At 38.5% G+C, this 21,779-nt stretch overlaps 1 protein-coding gene across 1 annotated transcript; it reads right to left on the reverse strand.

Moving 5' to 3' along the window:
- Positions 1–14,222: 14,222 nt before the first annotated feature.
- On the reverse strand, positions 14,223–20,346 carry LOC100922804 (chromodomain-helicase-DNA-binding protein 4-like). The gene is given in 5 exon segments (XM_031960693.1): positions 14,223–15,438; positions 15,441–15,729; positions 15,731–17,461; positions 17,463–19,182; positions 19,222–20,346. Coding segments are annotated over 5 exon segments (5,565 nt in total). The 5' UTR covers positions 20,261–20,346; the 3' UTR covers positions 14,223–14,652.
- Between the last annotated feature and the right edge of the window lie 1,433 nt (positions 20,347–21,779).

The raw sequence follows: 21,779 nt of genomic DNA on the forward strand, positions 1-21,779 counted from the left end.
GAGAATTTGATTCTTATCTTTTCAATATTTTCAGAACAGTACTCTCTTCTGGTTTTCCTTCTATTTTCCTCCTACCTAATGCTTCTTCTCTTTCTCTTTTGCTAGACTGTCCTCCTCCAAGTCATGCCATTTAACTATAAGTATCTTTCAGGATTCTATACTAGTCCTCTTCTTCTTTTATATTACTTCCTTTGGTGATCCCATTAGCTTCCATGGATTTAATAACCATCTTTCTTATATTGATGATTCTCTAATCTACCAATCTCTCTCCTGACTTTTAATCTCATATCTCCAACTGCCCTTCAGATATCTCAAGATGGATGTCCAGTAAACATCTTAAACTTGACAAGTCTGAAGCAAAACTCATAACTTTCCTTTTTTATCCCCTCCTACCTTCCATATTACTGTAGAGAGCAATACCATCCTCTTACTACTTCAGGCTTGCAACCTAGGACTCATTCTGAATTTCTCACTAGCTCTTGTTTTGCCCATCCAAACTGAGCCTGTTGATTTCACTTTTGCATCATCTCTCATATAGTCTTCCTTCCCTCTTCTGAAACTATTATCCTTCTAGTGCAGTTCCTCATCACCATCACATTGCTGTTGAATGGGCCTATTCTAAATCTCTACCTATTCCAATTCAACTTCCATTCAGTCAGTAAAGGGATTTTCCTAAAATACAGGACTCCTTACTCAATAACTCCAGTGACTTCCCATTGCCTACAGATGCAAATGCAAAACACTCTAATCATCTTTCTATGTTTCCGGTGTTATTATATCTTACTCCCTAACATGGACTCTTTAAGTCAGTTAGACTGTTCTGATTGTTCCATGAACAAAACACTCCCCTTTCTTTGCTTTGATCTTTCTCTCTGGCAGTTTTTCATTCCTGGAATATTCTTCCTCTTCTTCCATTTTGAACACTGACCTTTTCTTCGTTTAAGTTCCACTTATAATTCTACCTCTTCTAGGAAGCTTTCCTCAACTTCTCTTAATTCTAGAGTCTTCCCTCTGGTAATTATTTCTTATTTATCCTGTATAAAGCTTGCTTTATATATACTTGTATGCTATCTCTCCATTAGATTGAAAGCTTTTGGAAGCACAGATTATCTTTTGGGTATGACACATAGAAGGTTCTTAATAAATGTTTACTCAATGAATGAATGAATTCTTCAATAAATTCTGCTGGAAGATAACTCAGTTATAAATTGGATTTTGCCGTCATTTTCTAGTGATTCAGAGGTAATATTTAGCATATAACTATAAATTCAGAGGACATTTGTTGCTAAATGTGAAAGAATGGGCAAGAGAGCCTGATCATCAATCCTTGAAACCCCTTGAATCTAGGACACTGACAGGGTTTTATTTTTCCATAGAATCTGCTAGAATAAAAACAACTAAGAGAATGTGTCATGTTAATCAATAGCAATTCATAAAACAATTTAGCCATGCAAAATGGGACCCAGATTCATTAGCTATTATAATGCTTTATATAATATATGCAAATTGTGCAATATTTATATTTTGAATGCATCTCCTCTCAAGTACCATTTTCTGTATAATGCCTTTTCTGATCTTCCAGCTATTATGCCCTGCCTCCAAAAATTATCTTGCATTCACTTTACATATTTTAATATATAATATTAAATTATTATGATTATTATTGTATTTATTACTATTTTGGTTATATATTATTACTATTACTAATGTTGTCTTACTATCTTTTAAAATACACAAATATATATGTAAATATGTACACTATACATATACATACACACATACATATAAAATTTCCCCTGACACTTTATCCCTTTCAAGCACAAGACTCAGACATCCTGACTTCTCACGATTTCCATGACTAACTGTCTTATCCTGCCTTTAATCCTGGCTCCAAGGTCCTTATGGCTTGAACTCCCATGTTCCAAGAAGATCACCTTTGGCACTTGAAACTTAAGACAAATGACCTAACAGAAAAAGCAAACAAATGTTCCTAGGTCTGTATTTCAGAGTCAGAGTAAAAGAAGTAACAGGGGAAAAGTTCTTCCTCTCCTGCTCATTCATTCAGTTCATGTTGTCCATGCTGTGGGTGAACTGTGTGATCTTCACCTTCAGGATGCAGAGCAGAAGAGAATGGTGGAAAGGAGGAAAGATCTTGGTCTTGCCAGTTTTAAAAACCTATTAGACAATCCAACCCTAACTCATGTGGCAGGAGATGCAGAGGCCTTCAATGTTAGGCAATCTGAATATATTCCAAGGGCCCCTCAATGACCCATCCAGTGTTAGGTAAACTGAGTAAGTTCAGATGGGTCTGTGTCATACACATACACACATGTATATATACTATATACACATATCTGTACATTATACACATATACATATATGTTAATTTTTATCTAAAAATTTAGATATAGATTTTTTAAGCACATATCTTGCTTACGTTTCTGTTCCTAGTACCTAGCAAAGCATAGTGCCTTACACATTAATCAGTGTTTAAAAAAATATTTGTTACTTTTTTCCTGCTTTAGTAGTTGACCAATGGCACATACCGATCAGACAAGATAATATTAAATATCACAAAAATATTTATGATGAATAGTTTGGTTTAAGATGCTGATACAAGGCTCATGTTTTCAATAATCTTGCTGATTCAGCTTGAAGAAAGATTATCCCAAATGACTACATGTACTTCAGTGCTTTGTGTTCTGTGTGTATTTATCCTCCTCTGAATTGTTCTTTTAAATTCTACCTTTATTCTTCTTTGTTCCTTTTCGGATTTCTCCCTTAAAACAGGACTATCCAACAAGCAATTTTTTGGTGGGGGAAGGGTGCCAGCATGCAATATTGCAAAGATATTTCCTAGTTTTGTCTTTTATTGATGGGCAATGCAATTCCAACACCTTCAGTGTAGCATCGATAACTGAAGATTACTTACGTGGCTTGTCAAGTTTCTTGTAGTACATTTATAAATTATTTACTGCTCTGAATGACTGCAAAAGCTGTTCCAATACATTATGTTACATATGTAAATGGTACCATATTTATCACACCACTACTCTTGTTACAGACAGAATTGCTTTCAGAGTCTTCAGAAACACATGTCATTTTAAATACCAGTAGAATTTGCTCTATGTTATCATTACCTTTTCAGAAAAGGCACTTTGAGAAATAGTACATTTTCTTCTTTTCAGATATGAAGGCAAAATGGCTATTAATTTCTTTAATTTTTAAGAATTTCTTCAGTGTTTCTTTAGTGCTTATGTATTTCTTTTCAAGGGTTTGTTAAAAGTCAACAAGGCATGTTTATTTTATAAAGGGAAGACACAAATAAAGGTACTACATAGGTTCAGTAATTCATCTTAACATTTTAATCAACCATAGTCCAAGTTCAAATCCAATTCTTGCTTCTACAAAGTAAAGTTATTGACACATGATTGACCTTAAAGAAGTAAAAGGAGAGGATTCTGGGAAGGTGGCAGAGTAGATAAAAAAATTCCAGGCTTCTCAGATTTACCCACAGCATCAGTACTATATTGCCTCAGGGCAAATATAGAGTGGTTAAAAACAAATAAGAGTTGAGGCAAAACAGTGGTCCTTCTGGGACAACGGGGAAAAAACTGAAGGAAGATACCCAGACTGAGATATGGCCCCTGTGAAGTATAGACACCTCCAGAGTAGTTCTGCTTAAATTTCAACATGGTAGAGTCACAATTAGAATTATACAGTACCTAGCAGTGGCTATATTAAAAGACTGTAGATCTTAGAATATTATATATCAAAGAACAAAAGAACTAGGGTTGGAGCCAAAAATTTCAGACCCAGCAAAGTTAAGCATAATTCTGAATGAAAAAAAAAAGGATATTCTATGAATTTCCAGATGTCCAGGATTTTGTTGCAAAACACAAACAAACCCCCAAACTTGAACTTAATAGAAAATTCAAAATATAAGATCCAAGAGAAATATAAGATAAACATCAAAGACCAATTTCAAGGGACTTAGTAAGGATGAATGTTTATATTTTATATGTGGAAATGTATATGATATGTTTAAGATTTCTTTAGTAATTGGGAATTCAAAAGAAAGTTTGGGATAGAGCCTAGTATGATATGATCCGAAAAAGGCAAAACTGTGTAGGAAAAGGTAAAAACAGTTATATGAATAAGGTGCCAGAGCAAGAACTAACAGGATTTGGAATCCTACTTACATCAGGAATGGGTTAATGAGGGAACAATACATTTATATCTAGAAGAGTATAAAAATCTTCTAAATTTTTAAAGAAGTAAGAGGGGAGGGAATAGGATAAAGGGTATAAAGTGGTATAGATTAATAAGAATAGATTAAGGGGAATGGGATAAAGAGGGGGGGAAAGGATAGAGGAGAGGATAAAGGAGGGATCTTTTGTGCAGGGAAGCTTAAGTTATAGCAAGACAGAGTAGGGGTTTAACTACGGCAGATTAGAGCAGTAGGGATAAGAAATAAGATACATACAAACATAATAACAATGATCAGGAGTAGAACTTATTAGAAAAATATCAGGGCTAGTAATCATTGATTTCAGATATAATTAAAGCCAAAATAGATTTAATCAAAAAAGAAAAATAGGGAAACTACACTATATGCCAACATATAATCAATTAATATTAATCAATATTGTTTGAGACTATTAAAATATGTATAAGGTTGGAATATTGTTATGGTGTAGGTGATGAGTTGGTAGACTTAGAAAATATAGAAAGACTTGGACTTAGGAAGAATGATGTTATCCACCTTCAAAGAAACAGAGGACAAACAAGCATTCTTACATGAATGTATATAAATGTATTTATGGATGTGTATGATTATAGATATTCCATGTATATGTATGTGTGTGTATATGTATGTACATATGTACATATAGTACATATATGTATAGATATATACAATATATCTAAGTTTATTGTCTTCTTAGGGGAGGTGAAGGGGAGAGGAAAGGGGAGAAAAAGAATAAGGTAAAAAGTACACAGCAGAGAACAAAAGAAAACCTACAAGGTAGTAAAGAAAAGATGCATAACTCTGAACATAAGTATCCATTATATATACTTTCTTGAAATGGAAATCATATTTTGAATCTTTTCTGATGTTCTGCTGTTCACATGGTAAAGTTTTTTTTTTTCTTTTTTCTATTTTGGAATAAAATTTTAAAAATAAAAAAAAATGAAGTAAAAGATTTTGATCTGCCAGAACTTGTTAGAAAAATAGAAATTCTATTTTACACTCACCAATAAGCCATACCTTTTGAAGTATCCAAACCTCACCTCATACAAATGTGGAAACTGAGAAAAGTTAAGTGATTTCCCCAGGTTTTAAGCAGTAAGATTAGTATTAGTAAGATTAAGAATCCAAATCTAGATTTGCACTTTGGTTTTCCTTAATCCAAGACTACCACTGCAGCATTATTTCCCCTAAAGTTGTCAATTGTCTCCTCATTTAGATAGCACTATGATGAAGTGGATAGGGTACTGGACTTGAAATCAGAAAGACCCAAGTACAAATCCAACTTCAGACACTTATTAAATGTGTGATTTCACTTAAATCCCTTAACTTTTCTCAACTTGTTTTCCTCATTTGTAAAATGGAAGCAATAATAACATCTGCCTTCCAGAGCTGTCATCAAGATAAAAGCAGACAACATTTGTAAAACATTTTGTAAACCTCAAAGCTCTGTAAATACTAATTATTATTATTATTCTCAATCAAATGCTTTCACTTCTTATTTTTTACCTCTTTGCATAAAACATTGGTGACTACTCCTTCCTCCTGGTTGTAGCAGCAGCAACTGCTACATTAATAGCATTAGTATGGGTTAGCTAGTTGGTACAGTGAATAGAGGGCCAGTCTGGAGTCAGAAAGACTCATCTTTCAGAGTTCAAATCTGGCCTCAGATACTTACTAGCTGTGTGATTCTGGGCAAGTTATTTAACCCTATTTGCTTTAGTCTCCACATTTGTAAAATGAACTGGAGAAGGACATGTCAACCTCCTCCAGTATCTTTGCCAAGAAAATTCCAAATGGAGTCACAAAGAATTAGACATGACTGAAAAAAAGACTAAAAGACTAAAATAGTGGTAGTAATAATCTCAATTGATAAATCAAATGCTTCCCTCCCTTTTAATTCTTATCTTTGACCTCTTTGTAGAATTCAATGCTGTTGACTACTTTTCCTCTTGGTTGTTCTTTCTGGATCTGGTGACACTACTCATTATGTTTTTCTTCCTACTTGTCTAACCATTACTTCTCAGCAAGATCATGAAACTAGTACTAATCTCTTCACGTAAATGTACAAACAAGAAGACTATACAATAATCAATTCTGATGGACATGACTCTCCTCAACAATTAAAGGATTCAAACCAGTTTCACTTGTTCAGTGATGAAGATAGTCATTTACACTCAGAGAGAGAACTATGGGAACTGAGTGTGGACCACAACATAACACTCTCATTCTTTCTGTTTGCTTGCATTTTGTTTTTTTCCCCAGTTTTTTTTCTTCCTTCTTGATCTGACTTTTCTTGTGCAATAAGATTACAGTATAAATATGTATACATATATTGGATCTAACATGTATTTCAACATATTTAACAGGTATTGGACTACCTGCCAGCTAGGGGAGGAGGTGGGGGTAAGGAGGGGAAAATTTGGAACAAAAGGTTATGCAAGGGTCAATGTTGGAAAAATTACCCATGCATATACTTTGTAAATAAAAAGCTTTAAAAAAAAACACAGGTCTGATCGTGTCACTTTTCTAATAAAGAATTATCAATGTTTTTAAGATTAAATTCAAACTTTTCTTATATTTTTTTCAAACAGTCCTTTCAATTTGACTCTAGTTTTATCTTCTCAGCTATCTTACCATCACTCCCCCCTTATTGACTAACTAAACTAATAGTCTCCTGTTCTTACTCAAATACTACATTCTGTCTACTAATTTGGTGCTTTTATATAAAAAAGCTATCTATTATGCCTGTAGTACACTCTTTCCATGTCTCTACCTTTTGCTATTTTCAATTAATTTCCTTTAAGACTGAGCTAAAGTGTATAATTCTATGAGACCTTTATTATCTCCTCATTTTGTATATTATATATATGGCAAATATGTCTCATATCTAGTATGAAAGTGTCATTGTATGGCTCAAAGGGAGGCAGACTACACATCTTTAGTGTCCTAATCTCTTATGAGGGAAACTTTATTTCCTATTGAGAGTGGAAGGAAGAGGTTAATATTAGACCACTGAGAGAAAAAAATAGAGAAAGAGAGGGAAAGGGAGGGGTAGAAGAAGGGGAAGAGAGAGAGAAAAAGAGAGAGAAGCAGGGTAGAAGAGAAATGGGGGGAGAGAGATAGAGGGAGAGAGAGACAGGGAGAGAGGGAGAGAGAAAGAAATAGAGAGAAAGGGAGAGAGACAGAGAGGGAGGGGGTGAGAAAGGGAGGGAAGAGAGATGGAGGGGGAGACAGAGAAAGAGAGAATTGGGTTAGGATTATATCTATCTTCTCTTATATATTATTAATCTAGGAAATATAGTTTTCCAGTTCAAGTTAAACTTCTAATTGCCAGTCATTAATGGGGAAAGGCAGACCAAAACTTTGTATCCAAGGCTTGACTCCTTTCCTATCAAGTTTCAGTTGCACAATTAAAATACATATAACAGATAGCAAAAAAAAAAAAAAATCTCAATTTATCCAAATTGATAACAAAACAGAAGTCAGAAAAATTATACAAATGAGAATACTTACTAGACCCTATATATATATATATATATATATATATATATGTATATATGTGTGTATATATAGTAAAAGAGCTCTCCTATTGAGAGCAAGAAAACCCAACCTAACCCAGTCAAAGAGACCCATCTCATCCAAGGAGAAGTTCTCTGAAGTCTTTAGTGTAGCAAACTCGGGATAGGAACAAGATGAAGACTTCTTGCTCAACTCAGGTTTACCTCTTCCCAGTCTTATTCTTTCTTTATCAACCTGAAGTAGAGTTGACATAATCCATCTTCTGTCTTGAAGGTGAAAGTCAGAAGCATCTGAAGAAAGTACAGAGACCAGAGGAAAGTATGAGACCAGAATAAAGCAAAAAGACTCTGCTATTACTTCTCTCCAACGCTATCTCTCAGGCAGGCAAGGCATTGATTTATACAATTGAGGAGCCCATATCTCTAGGTTCTGGTACTCTTAGTTACATCCATGTCTCTATGTTCATGTAGTTTATCAAAGCATGTATGTTCTGAGGGATTAAATTACTTTGTTTTTGTTTGAGACCTATAAATATTTATAAATATTGAATTGAATATTTTATCTTTATATTTCAAATCACATTGAATATACAATTTCAATATTTCAATAAATCATTATCTTACAATTTAACACAAACAAAAAGATTATAGGAAATAGTAATTAAATGAAAAATAGTGTAAAAGTTCTCTGTACTATGACAAATAGAAACTTGTTTCATCATATGACCTCCAAGACAATATGATATACCATTTCATGATATAATTGATAATTTCTTCTTGCAGTTCTCAAGATAAGTGTGAAGTTAAGGGAAGGAATGTTTTTCCCTCACCCCAGTCTCAGAAAGAACAGAATGTATTACAAAGTGTTGATGTGGTCATAAAATAACTATAAAGATGTGTCTAGACCAGATCCCTTTATGAGGTACAAACTCTTTTCCAATTGAGTCTGACAAGGGAATTGCATGATTGACTGAGCAAATAAATTAGCCACACCCATGAGGGCTTTAAATAGCTAAACCCTGAAAGTATCTAGTCAATCAATACTTAGAACTTTTGTAAAATGAGATTCCTTCAGGGGAAGATCAGGACAATTCTGGAAATTTGCACACAAAAAGAGTCCATAATGAAGACAATTATAGTTTATGGCAAACATATTGCAAAAGATGAATAAATAGAAAAATTCCATGAATGACTTGACAAGATCCTCAAACCAAGTCAACAGAGCCTTCCTAATTACTTCAGGGTCAAGATGGGCCTAGGGGATGGGGGAATGACAGCAAGTCTATTGTTGGAAAATTTATTCAAGATTGCAAAGAGGAAGAAGTCAATAGATTTTAGACTTTTGACAGTCTTTATGCCTATATAGCAAGAATGCTTGCCCCCCCCTCCCCCAGAGAGTTAGAGGTCACCATTAACATGGTGAGTAATGTTCTAAAATTTTTTTGCTAACTTATTAATATAAAATGACTAATCGTTGAGATGGGCATCATATCAAAATTATCCTTCTGTATACAATTTAAAAATCGACAAATTTAAGTAAAGGTAATCATCAATATCAAATTAAAAGGCTAAAGATGAGAAGAAAATGTATGTAATTGCAATAATTTTAATGTGTTCTATTCAACTATTGAGGCAGAAAAGAAGGGATGTTTACAACAGGGCAAAGGATATATGCATGTTAAATGTTGATTACTACTCTGGTCAAATGAATTCATTTCTCCCTTCTTTCAAATTATTCTTAATTGAACTTCCAGAATTTATGTCAGTGGAGAAATCACCACATGCTTTCTTCTTGCTTGGAATATTCATTTATTCATGTGAAAAATAAATAAATTTTGTAGGAAGACTACTAAGTTTTAAGTATCCTGAACAAACTACATGCCTGATACCCATTGGCCATTTAAAAAAATAACAACATATCAGTTACAAGCCTCTCAGACCTTAAGCAGAACATCTTCTGAAATCTGTACAGCAACTGAAATCTCTTATAGAATACAAAAGGAAAGGTTGTCCCTTAAGGATCAAGGGTCCTCCCTACCTAATAAGAACTTATTTCTGTAGTAGAGGCAAATGTTATTTTATTTTACTGTTCATCACTTTTTTTTTTTTGCACATTCCTGAGTTATATATCCTCAGCTTAGCTTAAAGCAATTAAAAGAATATATCTGGAGTTAGAACAATAAACTGTGTTGGATACTTACACAGACAGAGGAAGGAGAGTGATGGGAATAAATGAGAACTCTCCAACTCCCCCAGATCCTTGGCTCTGTAGCCCAAAGAAAGCTAATGAAAAGTGGATAAATTCCTAGGTCCCAGAAGCACTGTGTGGGAAGCACATTCAGGAAAACTGCAAACTTTATATAAGAAGGCCACCCCTCAATTAGATCAGTGAGCCATATAATGATTCAGTGCTCATGGTTATATTTTGATTTTTTTTTTTTAGCTGGGATAGAAGTTCCATTTAAATGGTCACATCCTAGGCATCCTTTTCTACAGTCAGAATCTTTTTCTGTTGTTTGCTCACTTTCCCAGCTTATTTATTAACTTTTAATTCTTTGTTAAAGTAGGGCTCTATTTCCAGGGTAGAGAATGCAATATAGCAAGCTTCAGGGGTTTTGTGCAGCTATTTACAGAGATATTTCTAGGGACTGTAAGTTTTCAATTCTTCCAAGATGTGAAGGAGAGAGGTCTTTATTATTCTCCTGGCCTGTGTTGTTTGGTCTGTGAATGACCACAAATACTTTTTTCTGCTCTGGAACTGTGAGGAGGGTCCCTCTTTACTGTTGCCGCAAGTTCCTGTATGTTAGTGGTTTTCCTCACTCTGGGACTGCTACCCAGGACTGAAACCCTTTGAGGATGGCCAAACAACAGAGTCCTGCCTAGGGCTAACTAAGAGATCCTTGTAATCTCCTTCTGATCGCCATCTATGGGCTGAGACTTCTGCAAACAGCCACTGCTGATTCAGTGACTTCCAACACCTGTTCCTGGTTTGCTGGTACCTTTATTGTGCTGGTGTAGCCTGGGCTGGTCTATGCTCCACTCTCACCTTAGTGTGAAGAAAACCTTTTCTGTTGACCTTCAAAGGGGTCTTGGGCTGAAAAAACTGCACTATCTTTTTGGAGTTCTGATGCTCTAGAATTTCTCTAGAGTCATTATTTGAACATTAAAGTTATTTGGAGGGGTTAAAGGAAAAGCTCAGGCAAGTCCTTGCCTTCTTCACTCCACCATCTTGGCTCTGTCTCTAGACTTCCTTTTCTAGCCATAGAATTCTAAAGTTCCCAGGCTTCCCTGTCCATTATGATTCCTATTTAAGACAAAATACTCAGTCTTTTCTCCCACCCTCCCCAAGCTGGAAAAAACAAAACAAAACAAAACTATACTCTCTAAGTATTGTTGATATAGAACTATTTAAGTCTTAGATTGTTTTTCTAAATCACTTACATTTGTTGATTTCCATTGTAAAAATATTCTGCTATTTTTACATTTCACAATTTGTTTAATCTTACCTCAATCAATGGTTACATTGTTCTTAGTTTTTGTAATCAGAAAGAGCAAAGTTATGAATGTTTGATTAAAAATAAGATTTTTGTTTGTCATTAACCTCCAAGAGTTGATCTAGTTAGTAGTGGGATCCCACTAGGTCAAATAATAACTTTTTACATTACTACAGTTTTTTTTTTAAAACCCAGATTTATCAGAATAATTCACAGTATCACCAACAATGTATTTTTTTTTTTATTATAGTAACTTTTTATTGACAGAATCCATGCCTGGGTAATTTTTTTTACAACATTATTCCTTGCACTCACTTCTGTTCCGATTTTTCCCTCCCACCCTCCATCCCCTCCCCTAGATGGCAAGCAGTCCTATATATGTTGAATATGTCCTAGTATATCCTAGATACAATGTATGTGTGCAGATCCAAACAGTTTTCTTGTTGCACAGGGAGAATTGGATTCAGAAGGCAGAAGTAACCCGGGAAGAAAAACAAAAATGCAAACAGTTTACATTCATTTCCCAGTGTTTTTTTTTTTTTTTCCTTTGGGTGTAGCTGCTTCTGTCCATCATTGATCAATTGAAACTGAATTAGGTCTCTTTGTCAAAGAAATCCGCTTCCATCAGATTACATCTTCATACAGTATCATTGTTGACGTATATAATGATCTCTTGGTTCTGTCACCAACAATGTATTAAGGTACCTATTTTTCCTCCTACACTATTCCCACTTTTAAAAATTACCTTTGCTGGCAATTTTATATTGGCAATTCCATTATATTACAGAGGATGAAATTAAATCCTAAAGAGTAAAAGTGGCTTGTCCAAGGTCATAAAATAATATGATGATAGTTGATATTCACCACCATGATCTAATTCTCTTGTCTTCCTATTATGAGGATCCAAGAATGTTAGCCTGATCTGTGGAGGAACTATAATATAACTTGATTCCTCAAGCCTTTCTTAAAAGTGTAACTTTTAAATTACCTCACAGAGAAAATTACTATATTAAATGAATCAGAGGATTAGGTAATATTTGTGAAGTTTAAGCTTTTATGTCAAAATGAAATTTTTTGAAATGATTTTATTATGGTTTTGTATTTACAAAACAAAGTTGGACTTTTATAGTATTTCTATACTGGCTTTCTTTCATTTCACTGTTTATAAAGAGTTTTTCATCTAGCTATCCCATTTATAGAATCCTTTCCAGTCATTATTAATCAACACAAATACTAAAAGAATTTCTATTGGCCTTTGTCTGTCCCATGAACTATCAGTTCAAAAGCAGGGGGTCAAAGTGCTGAGCTACGTGCAATTTGCAGAAGATTGGAGACGGGTAGTTATTCCACTGAATCTGAGCTAAAGATAAAATTTCACAGTTGATATTTTCACCATTCATGTGGCAAATACAAACAAAATTGAGTGTCAATGTGGATTTACCAATAAACTGTATAACATGTGCAGCCTCATTGTATAATTTGTTCTGCCAGCTGAGTTTTGGATTTTTCTTAGCACAATACAATAAAGATGTTTATATGCTGTTGTGGTGGAACCTCCATTAGGGATGAGGAAAACCTGTGACTGGTTTATTTGCACTCTTTTGACATAATATCATCCCTTTGTTTTTAAACTTGACTATATTTTTGATTTTTGAGAACCATTCTCAATTACTTTTTGAACTGAAGGAAACTTGTCTATGTTGATTTGAAATAAACAGATTTCTACATTGGATGTGGTCTGTACTTAAAAATGTACATGATTTGAAACATGCAATAGGAAAAGCTATTTGTATGGTAGAAGAGATTTTTATGGTATATTGGAGCTGAGTGGGAGGAATGAGGGTCCATTCTCTTACTCAAATCTTACTTATGGCTTTGGATAGTGGAGGAGATAGTTATAGATTTGGAGTTAAGAAGGCTTAAACTAAAATCTGGCCTCAGATACTTAGCAGCTAATGTGCCCTGTTAGACAGAAGACATTTAACTTCTGTCTAACACAATTTTCTCAGCTATAAAATTATAATAAAAATAGCATCTCTTTCACAGGTCTGTTATGAGGATCAACTGTGATAATATTTGTAAGGCATTTTACAGTGTCTAGTATGTAATTTGTACTTAATCCCTGTTTCCTTCTTCCATCTTTCAATGATCCTGTCCTATTTCACTGATGAATCAACATGGGATGGGAAAAAAGGGGCAAAGTACGAGATGTGAAATCAGAGAATCTGCACTATAACATCTGTGCTAGAATCTTGGCTCCTGGATCCTTGACACCTGTATGATTTCAAGTGCTAAAATGAGGGGTTTGGGCTAGAAAATATCAAGGTCACTTTCAACTCTAAATCTCATGATAATTCTGTAGTTCTTAGTTATCCTTGTCAATTAACGATTAAGATGTTGCCACTTTATTACTTTAGATATTTGGTATGAGGTGGGATATAATTAATAATAGGTTTTTCTAACTCAGTCACATTCAGAACAATAGTTTTAATAAATGACAGTGATCAGATTGAGGAGGCTGCTTTCTTTTGTGAGTAGAGTTTGACTTCTTTAATTTAAAACTGACCTTCATAACAAAGGGATGTAAGATGATTGTCCTATTTCTTTTGTCTCCTTCCTTCCTCTCTTCCCTCCCCACTTCACCCCAGGTTCTTTCTCAACCTTCCCTTCTGCTATCTGCTAGTTTGAATTTTGGAGATTTGTGCATCTCTCTAAATGTATGCTTAACAGGGTTTAAGAGAGGTAATCTAGTTCCATCCTATCTATAGAAATGCTTGCATGCCACTATTCTTTTTTTTTTTTTTAAATACAAGGAAACTTTTATTTTCAATTTTTATGAAGTTTTTTTTTTAAATGCTTTTGGTTCTTTTTCTTTTTTTTTTTCCTTTTTTTTTCCCATTTTATTTCATTCTGGCTGCTCAGTGGCTGGAGCTGCTCGGTTCCTGGTATTAAAAAGATGCCAATGGAGGTAGCTGTGTCTCGCCCAGGGGCCCGGCCCATCCGAAACTCCAACAAAAAAGAAGAAAACAAAAAATAAAATAAAGACATAAAAAGAAATTTCAGATCATTTTCTCCGAGCTTGGTGAGAACCCACAAGAGTTTATGTGTAACAGACGTTACAGTGGGGAAGAGGCCTTGAACCCGGAGAGGGACTGGACTGCCCTCTCCATGCAGATGGCACCGGTGCTACTGCTGCATGTCTCTCTGGCAGGAAGGTCGATGCAGCCCCTCACTTCCTCCCCTTCCCAAGTGTCACGGGGAGTAGTTCCTTTATAAAATGAGAAAGGGGTAGAAGGAAGAGGGACTCAAGTCCCCAGAGGAGAAGCTTGGGGGGTAAGGGGGGGAGGATCACTGCTCAGTGGTAAGGTGGCATCATCAACCTGGATCTTCACTGCTGCTGGGCTACCTGCTGTGGGGTGGGTTCAGGGCCCCGGTTTGCCAGCCGGCTGAGGATGTTGCGCTCTGACATCTATAGCCGCACAGCCACAGGGGGAATATGGGCAATTGTGGCTGGCAGCCTTGTGACATCAGCCTTCACGTCACTCAACAATTCCTCCAGTTGTTTCAGAACTTTGTGCAGGACAGCATTAGCTGGCTTATTTCCTGCCATTGACTCCTTAGACAGGTGCTGGTGGCTCTCAGCCAGGCATTCCACTTCAGCAAAACAAGTATTGAGGGCCATGGAAGGATGGGAAGGGTCCTCTGACATGTTCAGGTAAGCTGCTCGACGCAGTTGCTCCTTAATCACCAAGACTTGTTCCAAGAGCTTAAATCTTCTAGCCAGGAATTTGTTTTTTATCTCCAAGAAGTTACCAAGATTCATTTCACCTTTGAAGGGTTCATTAAGAATGGCATAGCGCGGGTCATTCTGAATGTCCTGCCACCGAGCATAGCCATGGTTAATAATGCCAGCCAGCAGCCAGTAGTCATGCCGCCGATGCCAGATCTCATAGGTCTTCTTTGTAACTGTGGCTGCCCGTTCCTCATTCTGCCAAAGGGAATGCAGCTCAGTGAAGCCACCATCTGCAATGTTGAACATAAAACGCTGCTTGATGTTCTTCTTCTGCTTCTCATCACCCAGGTCCTTGGGAGTCTCCCCATTCTGAAACATCACTTCTTTTTTCTCTTCTTCTTTCTTCTCCTCTTTGTCTTCTACCACAATAGGGGTCAGATCCTCAGATCCACTGTTGCTTTCTCCTCTACCTTTTCCGTTTCAGCAACACCTTTGGTTTCTGTCTCCATGGTCTCCTCTGTCTTCTCTTTGACTTCTGGCTTATCCACCTTCTCTTCTCCTTCCAGAGCCTCAGCCAGAACTTTTTCCTCTTCTGGGTTAGATGCAGAGGGCTGTGTAGCCTCCACAGAAGCCTCAGGGGCTGCAGGTTTCACCTCTCTCTCTCCTTCTGTGTTCTCTTCTTCTTTGTTATTATTCTCCTCTGCTTTCACCCCATCATCAGGGGGTGGCACTCCTGTTGGGTTGTGTGTCTCCTGGAGTGGAAGGTGTGGGAGTTTTAGGTGAAGGTGATCCTGGCTATGACATCTTCTTGTTCTCTTCTATCTCAGCCAGCTCAGGCATGCTCCAGCACCCAATGACATGCTCAAATTCCTGAACCTTTTTTCGGATAAGTGACATAATACCAATACGAGTAAGAACATGCTGCCAGGATAAGCCCTCACGGGGTACACCATCAGCAAAGGTCTCAGCACCATCTGCTCCTGGCTCACAAAGGTGACGCATAAAGAGAGACACATATGCCTTGAACTCTTTCTCTGACTTGCCCCTCAGGTCCCGCACAAGCCATTGGGTAGTAAAGGCATCCTGTGGAGGCATCCCATAACGCATAATGGCATTGAGGAAAGCCTTCCGCTGGCGGGCATTGAAGCCAAGTACCTCAATATTTCCACCAACATGAGCCAACAATGGAGGCAATGGTTTGTCCTTATCATTTCGCAGGCCCTTGTGACTAGGCCATCTGGGAGCTTCTGAACACTCATCAAAGTCCTCATCGCCTTTCTCTGAGGCCACTGAGTAGTCGGACTGATTGTCTGACTGGTCATCCTGCTAATCTCGATCCTCCTGGGAGCCATCGTTGTAGTTGACCTGCTTACGAATTCACTTTCCTTTGCCTAGGTTTCGGGCCATATCCTCTTGCTGCTGCTCATAATGGTGTCGCAGCAGCTTCTCCCAGTAGTCAGGATCCACACTTTCTTCCTGCTTGATGATCTCTCTTTCTACTTCTTCTTCCTCCCCCATTTCTTCTTCCTGTACTACATACTGGGCCACTTTGAAGGAACTCAAATATTCATTCATGCCTTGAAGTTCTGTGTCTTCTGTTTCATCCTGATTTCGATCATCCAGCAGTCGCTCTATGGCCTTGTCATCATAGTGGATAACACTGCTGTCTTCTTCTTCCTTGTTGTCTCCTCCTCCATCAGTGGCTTCATCTTTGAATAATTCCTCAGTGCCAAACTTGAGGATATCATCAAGCTCCTGCTTGGACATGGAGCCAGTCTTAGAGCCCAGGCCAGGCCTTACTACAAGATGTGTAAGCATCATCTTCTTCTTCGCCACCTGTGTGATGTGCTCCTCCACTGAAGCGTGGGTCACAAAACGGTAGATCATCACTTTCTTATTCTGACCAATTCGATGGGCTCTGCTAAAAGCCTGGATGTCATTATGGGGGTTCCAATCAGAGTCATAGATGATAACAGTATCTGCAGTAGCTAGACTGATTCCCAGGCCCCCAGCTCGAGTAGAAAGAAGAAAGCAAAACTGCTGAGCACCAGGTGTGTTAAAACGATCAATGGCTTCCTGACGCGTGTTCCCAGTAATTTCCCCATCGATTCGCTCATATTTATAACCTTCGTGTTCCAAAAAATCCTCTAACAGATCCAACATCTTGGTCATCTGTGAGAAAATGAGCACACGGTGACCACCCTCTTTGAGTTTCTTGAGCATTTTTTGCAATAAAAGTAGCTTCCCTGATGCTTGAATTAGAGCACTGCCATCATACATCCCATTGGGCATCTTTGGTGCTTCCATGGCAGCCACAGGGAAGAGGTAAGGGTGGTTACAGCACTTTTTTAAATCCATCACCACATTAAGTAGGGAAACCTGATTGCCACCACCCCGAGCATTGAGTGCCTCAAAGTTTCGGGTTAGAATGTACTTGTAGTATTTCTTCTGCATTGGGCTCAATCAGCTCTGTCTTAGAAGGCATGTTCTTGAAGACATCAGCTTTAAGCCGTCGAAGCATATGAGGCCCCAACATGTCATGCAATTTTTTGATCTGGTCTTCCTTGGCAATGTCAGCAAATTCTTCTAGGAAGCCCTCCAGGTTGTGGAATCTTTCTGGAGTGAGGAAATTAAGCAGGTGGAAAAGCTCTTCCAAGTTATTCTGTAGAGGAGTCCCTGTTAGTAGTAACTTGTGCTGGAGGGAATAGCCATTGAGTACCCTGAAAAGCCTATGAGCTTCATCCACAATTAGGCAGGCCCAATCAATGGAGCCCAGAATGGCCATGTCAATGGTAATCAGTTCATAGGAAGTCAGCAAAACATGAAACTTCACAGATGCTTCTTTCTTCATTCTGGAAGCCTTCTTGCCACCATGGATAGCATTGTCTTCAAAAGAGAACTCCTTTTCACGAATAATAGCATGACTATCCTTGTCTCCAACATAGGTTACCACATACATGTCTGGAGCCCACATCTCAAACTCTCGCTCCCAGTTGATGATTGTAGAAAGTGGGGCATTCACTAGGAAAGGGCCTTTTGAATGACCCTCCTTGTACAAAGAATAGAGGAAGACAGCTGTCTGAACTGTCTTGCCCAAGCCCATTTCATCTGCCAAGATAGTGTCAGTGCCCTGGGCCCAGGAGAAGCGCAACCAGTTCAATCCCTCCATTTGGTAGGGATGTAGAGTCCCACCAGTGGCATCTAAGTACTCTGGTTGCCGCTCATATTTCACTGTTGGATCAACTGTAGGAGTTTCAGGAGGCCTCTGCAACTTCCTAAGCTTAACCTTCTTGAGCTTTTTGCCAGGTCATCCTTCCTCACCCCGCATTAGGTACCTATGGTTCCAGTAGCTCTGCTTGAATAGGTCATAGTCTTGCACCTCTACATCTTCACTCTCCCAGGATGCCTGATCATAGGGCAGGTCCCTCCATTTGATCAAATAGTGGACATGACCCTTCTTATCTACACTGTGGTTGAGGATATGGTGGATCATCATCCACTCAGGTTTAATCCCATAGCGGTAGAAACGTTCTTCCATTTCTGCAAACTTGGGGTCCTTGTTCTTTTGTTTATGGCTTTTTTCTTCCTCTCCCCCAAAGTCACCAGATAGTGGCTCATCCATATCATTCTTACACTGGTAGTTACGGAACATCACTTGGCAGTGAAGCTCCAGCTGTAGTTCTGACACCCAAGAACAGTGCCAGTAGGGGTCAGCATCAGGGGGTCAGGGCACTGGTGTAGGGGATGGTGGCTGCCCCCATTTCCAAATCAGGATCTTCTGAACTTTACCTTTCAGTGAAGGGCATGTGCAATGAGGACAAAGCCATTCGCCATTGGGGATTTTTGGGAGTGGGGGGTTCAAGCAGTGGATATGGTAGGAAGAGGGGCAGGTATCACAGCAGAGTAGTTCCCCACCATCCTTGCAGACACGGCAAAACTCCATGTGATGATCATCCTCCTCCTCAGGGTCACCACCAACTTCTTCTAGGATTTCTTCACCCTCAGAGTTGTCCTCCTTTGCCTCCCACTGGATACCTTCCTTTTCACAGTGTGGACAACTCCATTTGCCCTCCGGGGCCTTCTCCATGTCAGGATCCAGGCAGACCATGTGGTAAGCATGGGGACAGGTATCACACAGGATGATCTCTCCTCCTTGTTGGCACACTTCACAGTAGTCCTGGTGGTCTGTCTCATAACCATCCACAGCAGTCACCTCCTCCTCGCCTTTCTTTTTCTTTTTGGTAGCTCTAAGTTTCTTGCGGCTGCGGCTGCTCCTACTAGTCGAACCATCTGACACGGAGTAACTGTTGATACTGGCATCATCAAAGTCAGATTCCACATCCAGGTCATCATCTTCACTCGAAGACCTCTTGCGCTTAGAGCCAAAGCCTCCCAATTTGATTTTCAGGGGTGCCACCTTCTTCGGTTTGGGTTTCTTAGCATCAGGCACACGGGGGCTAGCTTTAGGTTTCCGTCGGGCATTGGGACCTTTACCCTCCTTGGTTTTGGCCTTTCTGATGGGTACTTCCACAGGGGGTGGAGGTGGAGCAACTTCAGTTGCAGTTACCATACTCTCCACTACAGCTACTGCTGCCGCAGCTGCAGCTGCCACTAAGGCCCCGGAACTGCCCTTGAAGGGGTTGTTGGTACTGAATTCTCGCCATTTGGCTCCTAGAACTATCATCATCTTGGAAACTGCAATCTTGGGGTTCTTAGCAGCAATAAGAGGTCTGACAAACTGGCTGAAGGCCTTATAGTTGGTAAGAGTTCGATAATCTTCTTCTGAGAACACATGGTCAATGTCCTCCATGCCCCAATCTTCTAGTAGCTGACCTGATGACTTGGGCTCCTTTGAGTCATCATCATCATCATCTTCTTCTTCTTCCTCCTTTCTCTTAGACTTGCTTTTCTTTTCCTTCTTAGGTCCAAGCTTCTTCTTCTTTTTCTTGCCAGGAGTATAGTCACTGCCTTCGCTGTCTGATCGCAAAACCATCTCATCTTCTTCCTCCACAAATTCAGGCCCCTCCCCAGAACTGTCTCCCAGCTCCTTTTTTTGTCGTTTGCTCTTTGGGATTTTAGGGTCCCGAGGTTTCTTAGGCTTCTTCTTCTTTTTGAGTTTAGGAGTCTCTACCTCTCATAAGTCTTCCTCTGGGTCTTCTTCATTCTCTTGATGGGGTGGGGGAAGGCTGTTTAGAAGCACCTCCATGTCCTCTTCCTCACTGCCTGCTGAGCAAGGGGTTGGGGAGCCCAGGCCCGAAGCCATCCCCTTCCAATCCTGGCCGGGGAATTGGCCCAGCTGCTCCTGCCTCCGGCCTGGGGCCCTCTGTGCTGGCTCGAGTCACCCGGAGCCGCAGGGTCCAGCTCTATGTAGCTCTCGCTCCCACTCCAGCTCCTCCTTGCCGTGGCCGAAGGGGGGATGTATGCCACTATTCTGAGAGCTGTGTAAGAATTATATACCTCCTGCTCCAAATCACTATTGATTAGAGAAATGCAAATTAGGACAATTCTGAGGTAGCGCTACACACCTGTCAGATTGGCTAAGATGACAGGAAAAGATAATGCGGAATATGGGAGGGGATGTGGGAAAATTGGGACACTAATACATTGTTGGTGGAATTGTGAATGGATCCAATTGTTCTGGAGAGCAATTTGGTACTATGCTTAAAAAGTTATCAAACTGTGTATACCCTTTGATCCAGCAGTGTTACTACTGGGCTTATATCTCAAAGAGATCTTAAAGAAGGGAAAGGGACCCACATGTGCAAAAATGTTTGTGGCAGCCCTCTTTGTAGTGGCAAGAAACTGGAAACTGAGGGGATGCCTATCAATTGGAGAATGGCTGAATAAATTGTGGGATATGGATGTTATGGAATATTATTGTTCTTTAAGAAATGACCAGCAAGTTGAATACAGAGAGGTTTGGAGAGACTTACATGAACTGATGCCAAATGAAATGAGCAGGACTAGGAGATCATTTATATACACTTCAATAACAATACTATATGATGATCAGTTCTGATGGATGTGGCTCTCTTCAACAATGAGAGGATTCAAAACAATTCCAATTGTTCAGTAATGAAGAGTCATCTACACCCAGAGAGAGAACTATGGGAAATGAGTTGTGGACCACAATATAGCATTTCTATTCTTTCTGTTATTATTCATTTGCAGTTTTTGTTTTCCTTCTCAGGATTTTTTCTTTTTTTCTAGATCCAATTTTCCTTGTGCAGCAAAATAATTGTACAAATATGTATACATATATTGGATTTAACATATACTTTAATATATTTAACATGTATTGGACTTACCTGAAATCTAGGGGAGAAGGTGGGGGGAAGGAGGGGAAAAGTTGGAACAGAAGGTTTTGCAAGGGTCAATGTTGAAAAAATTACTCGTGCATATGTTTTGTAAATAAAAAGTTATAATAAAAAATAGAAAATATCCCCCCCCAAACCAAAACAGGATTATACCTTCAATTTATTGTTTTTGATGGATTTGTACGTTTGTATGGAGCTGGAAATTTCACTGAAAGTCCAAGAGCTGGCAAGTACTCATTAATTATACTTCCTCTCAAGCAAAAATGTTCTCTGTTTATTCAGTGGGGTTTAACCAGTCTACGGTCTTTAGTATCAGACATTCAGCTTAAAGATACTGAGATCTTTATATTCCCAAATCCCTTCCCAGAGCAGTATTGTTAACACTTCTTTTTGACAGTATGTTCATTTGTTAGTATTAAAGTTGAAATTCAGCACATATTTGTATATTTTGGCATAATTCATATT

This window comes from Sarcophilus harrisii, chromosome 3 (genome assembly GCF_902635505.1).
Source record: "Sarcophilus harrisii chromosome 3, mSarHar1.11, whole genome shotgun sequence".
Lineage (NCBI taxonomy): Eukaryota > Metazoa > Chordata > Mammalia > Dasyuromorphia > Dasyuridae > Sarcophilus > Sarcophilus harrisii.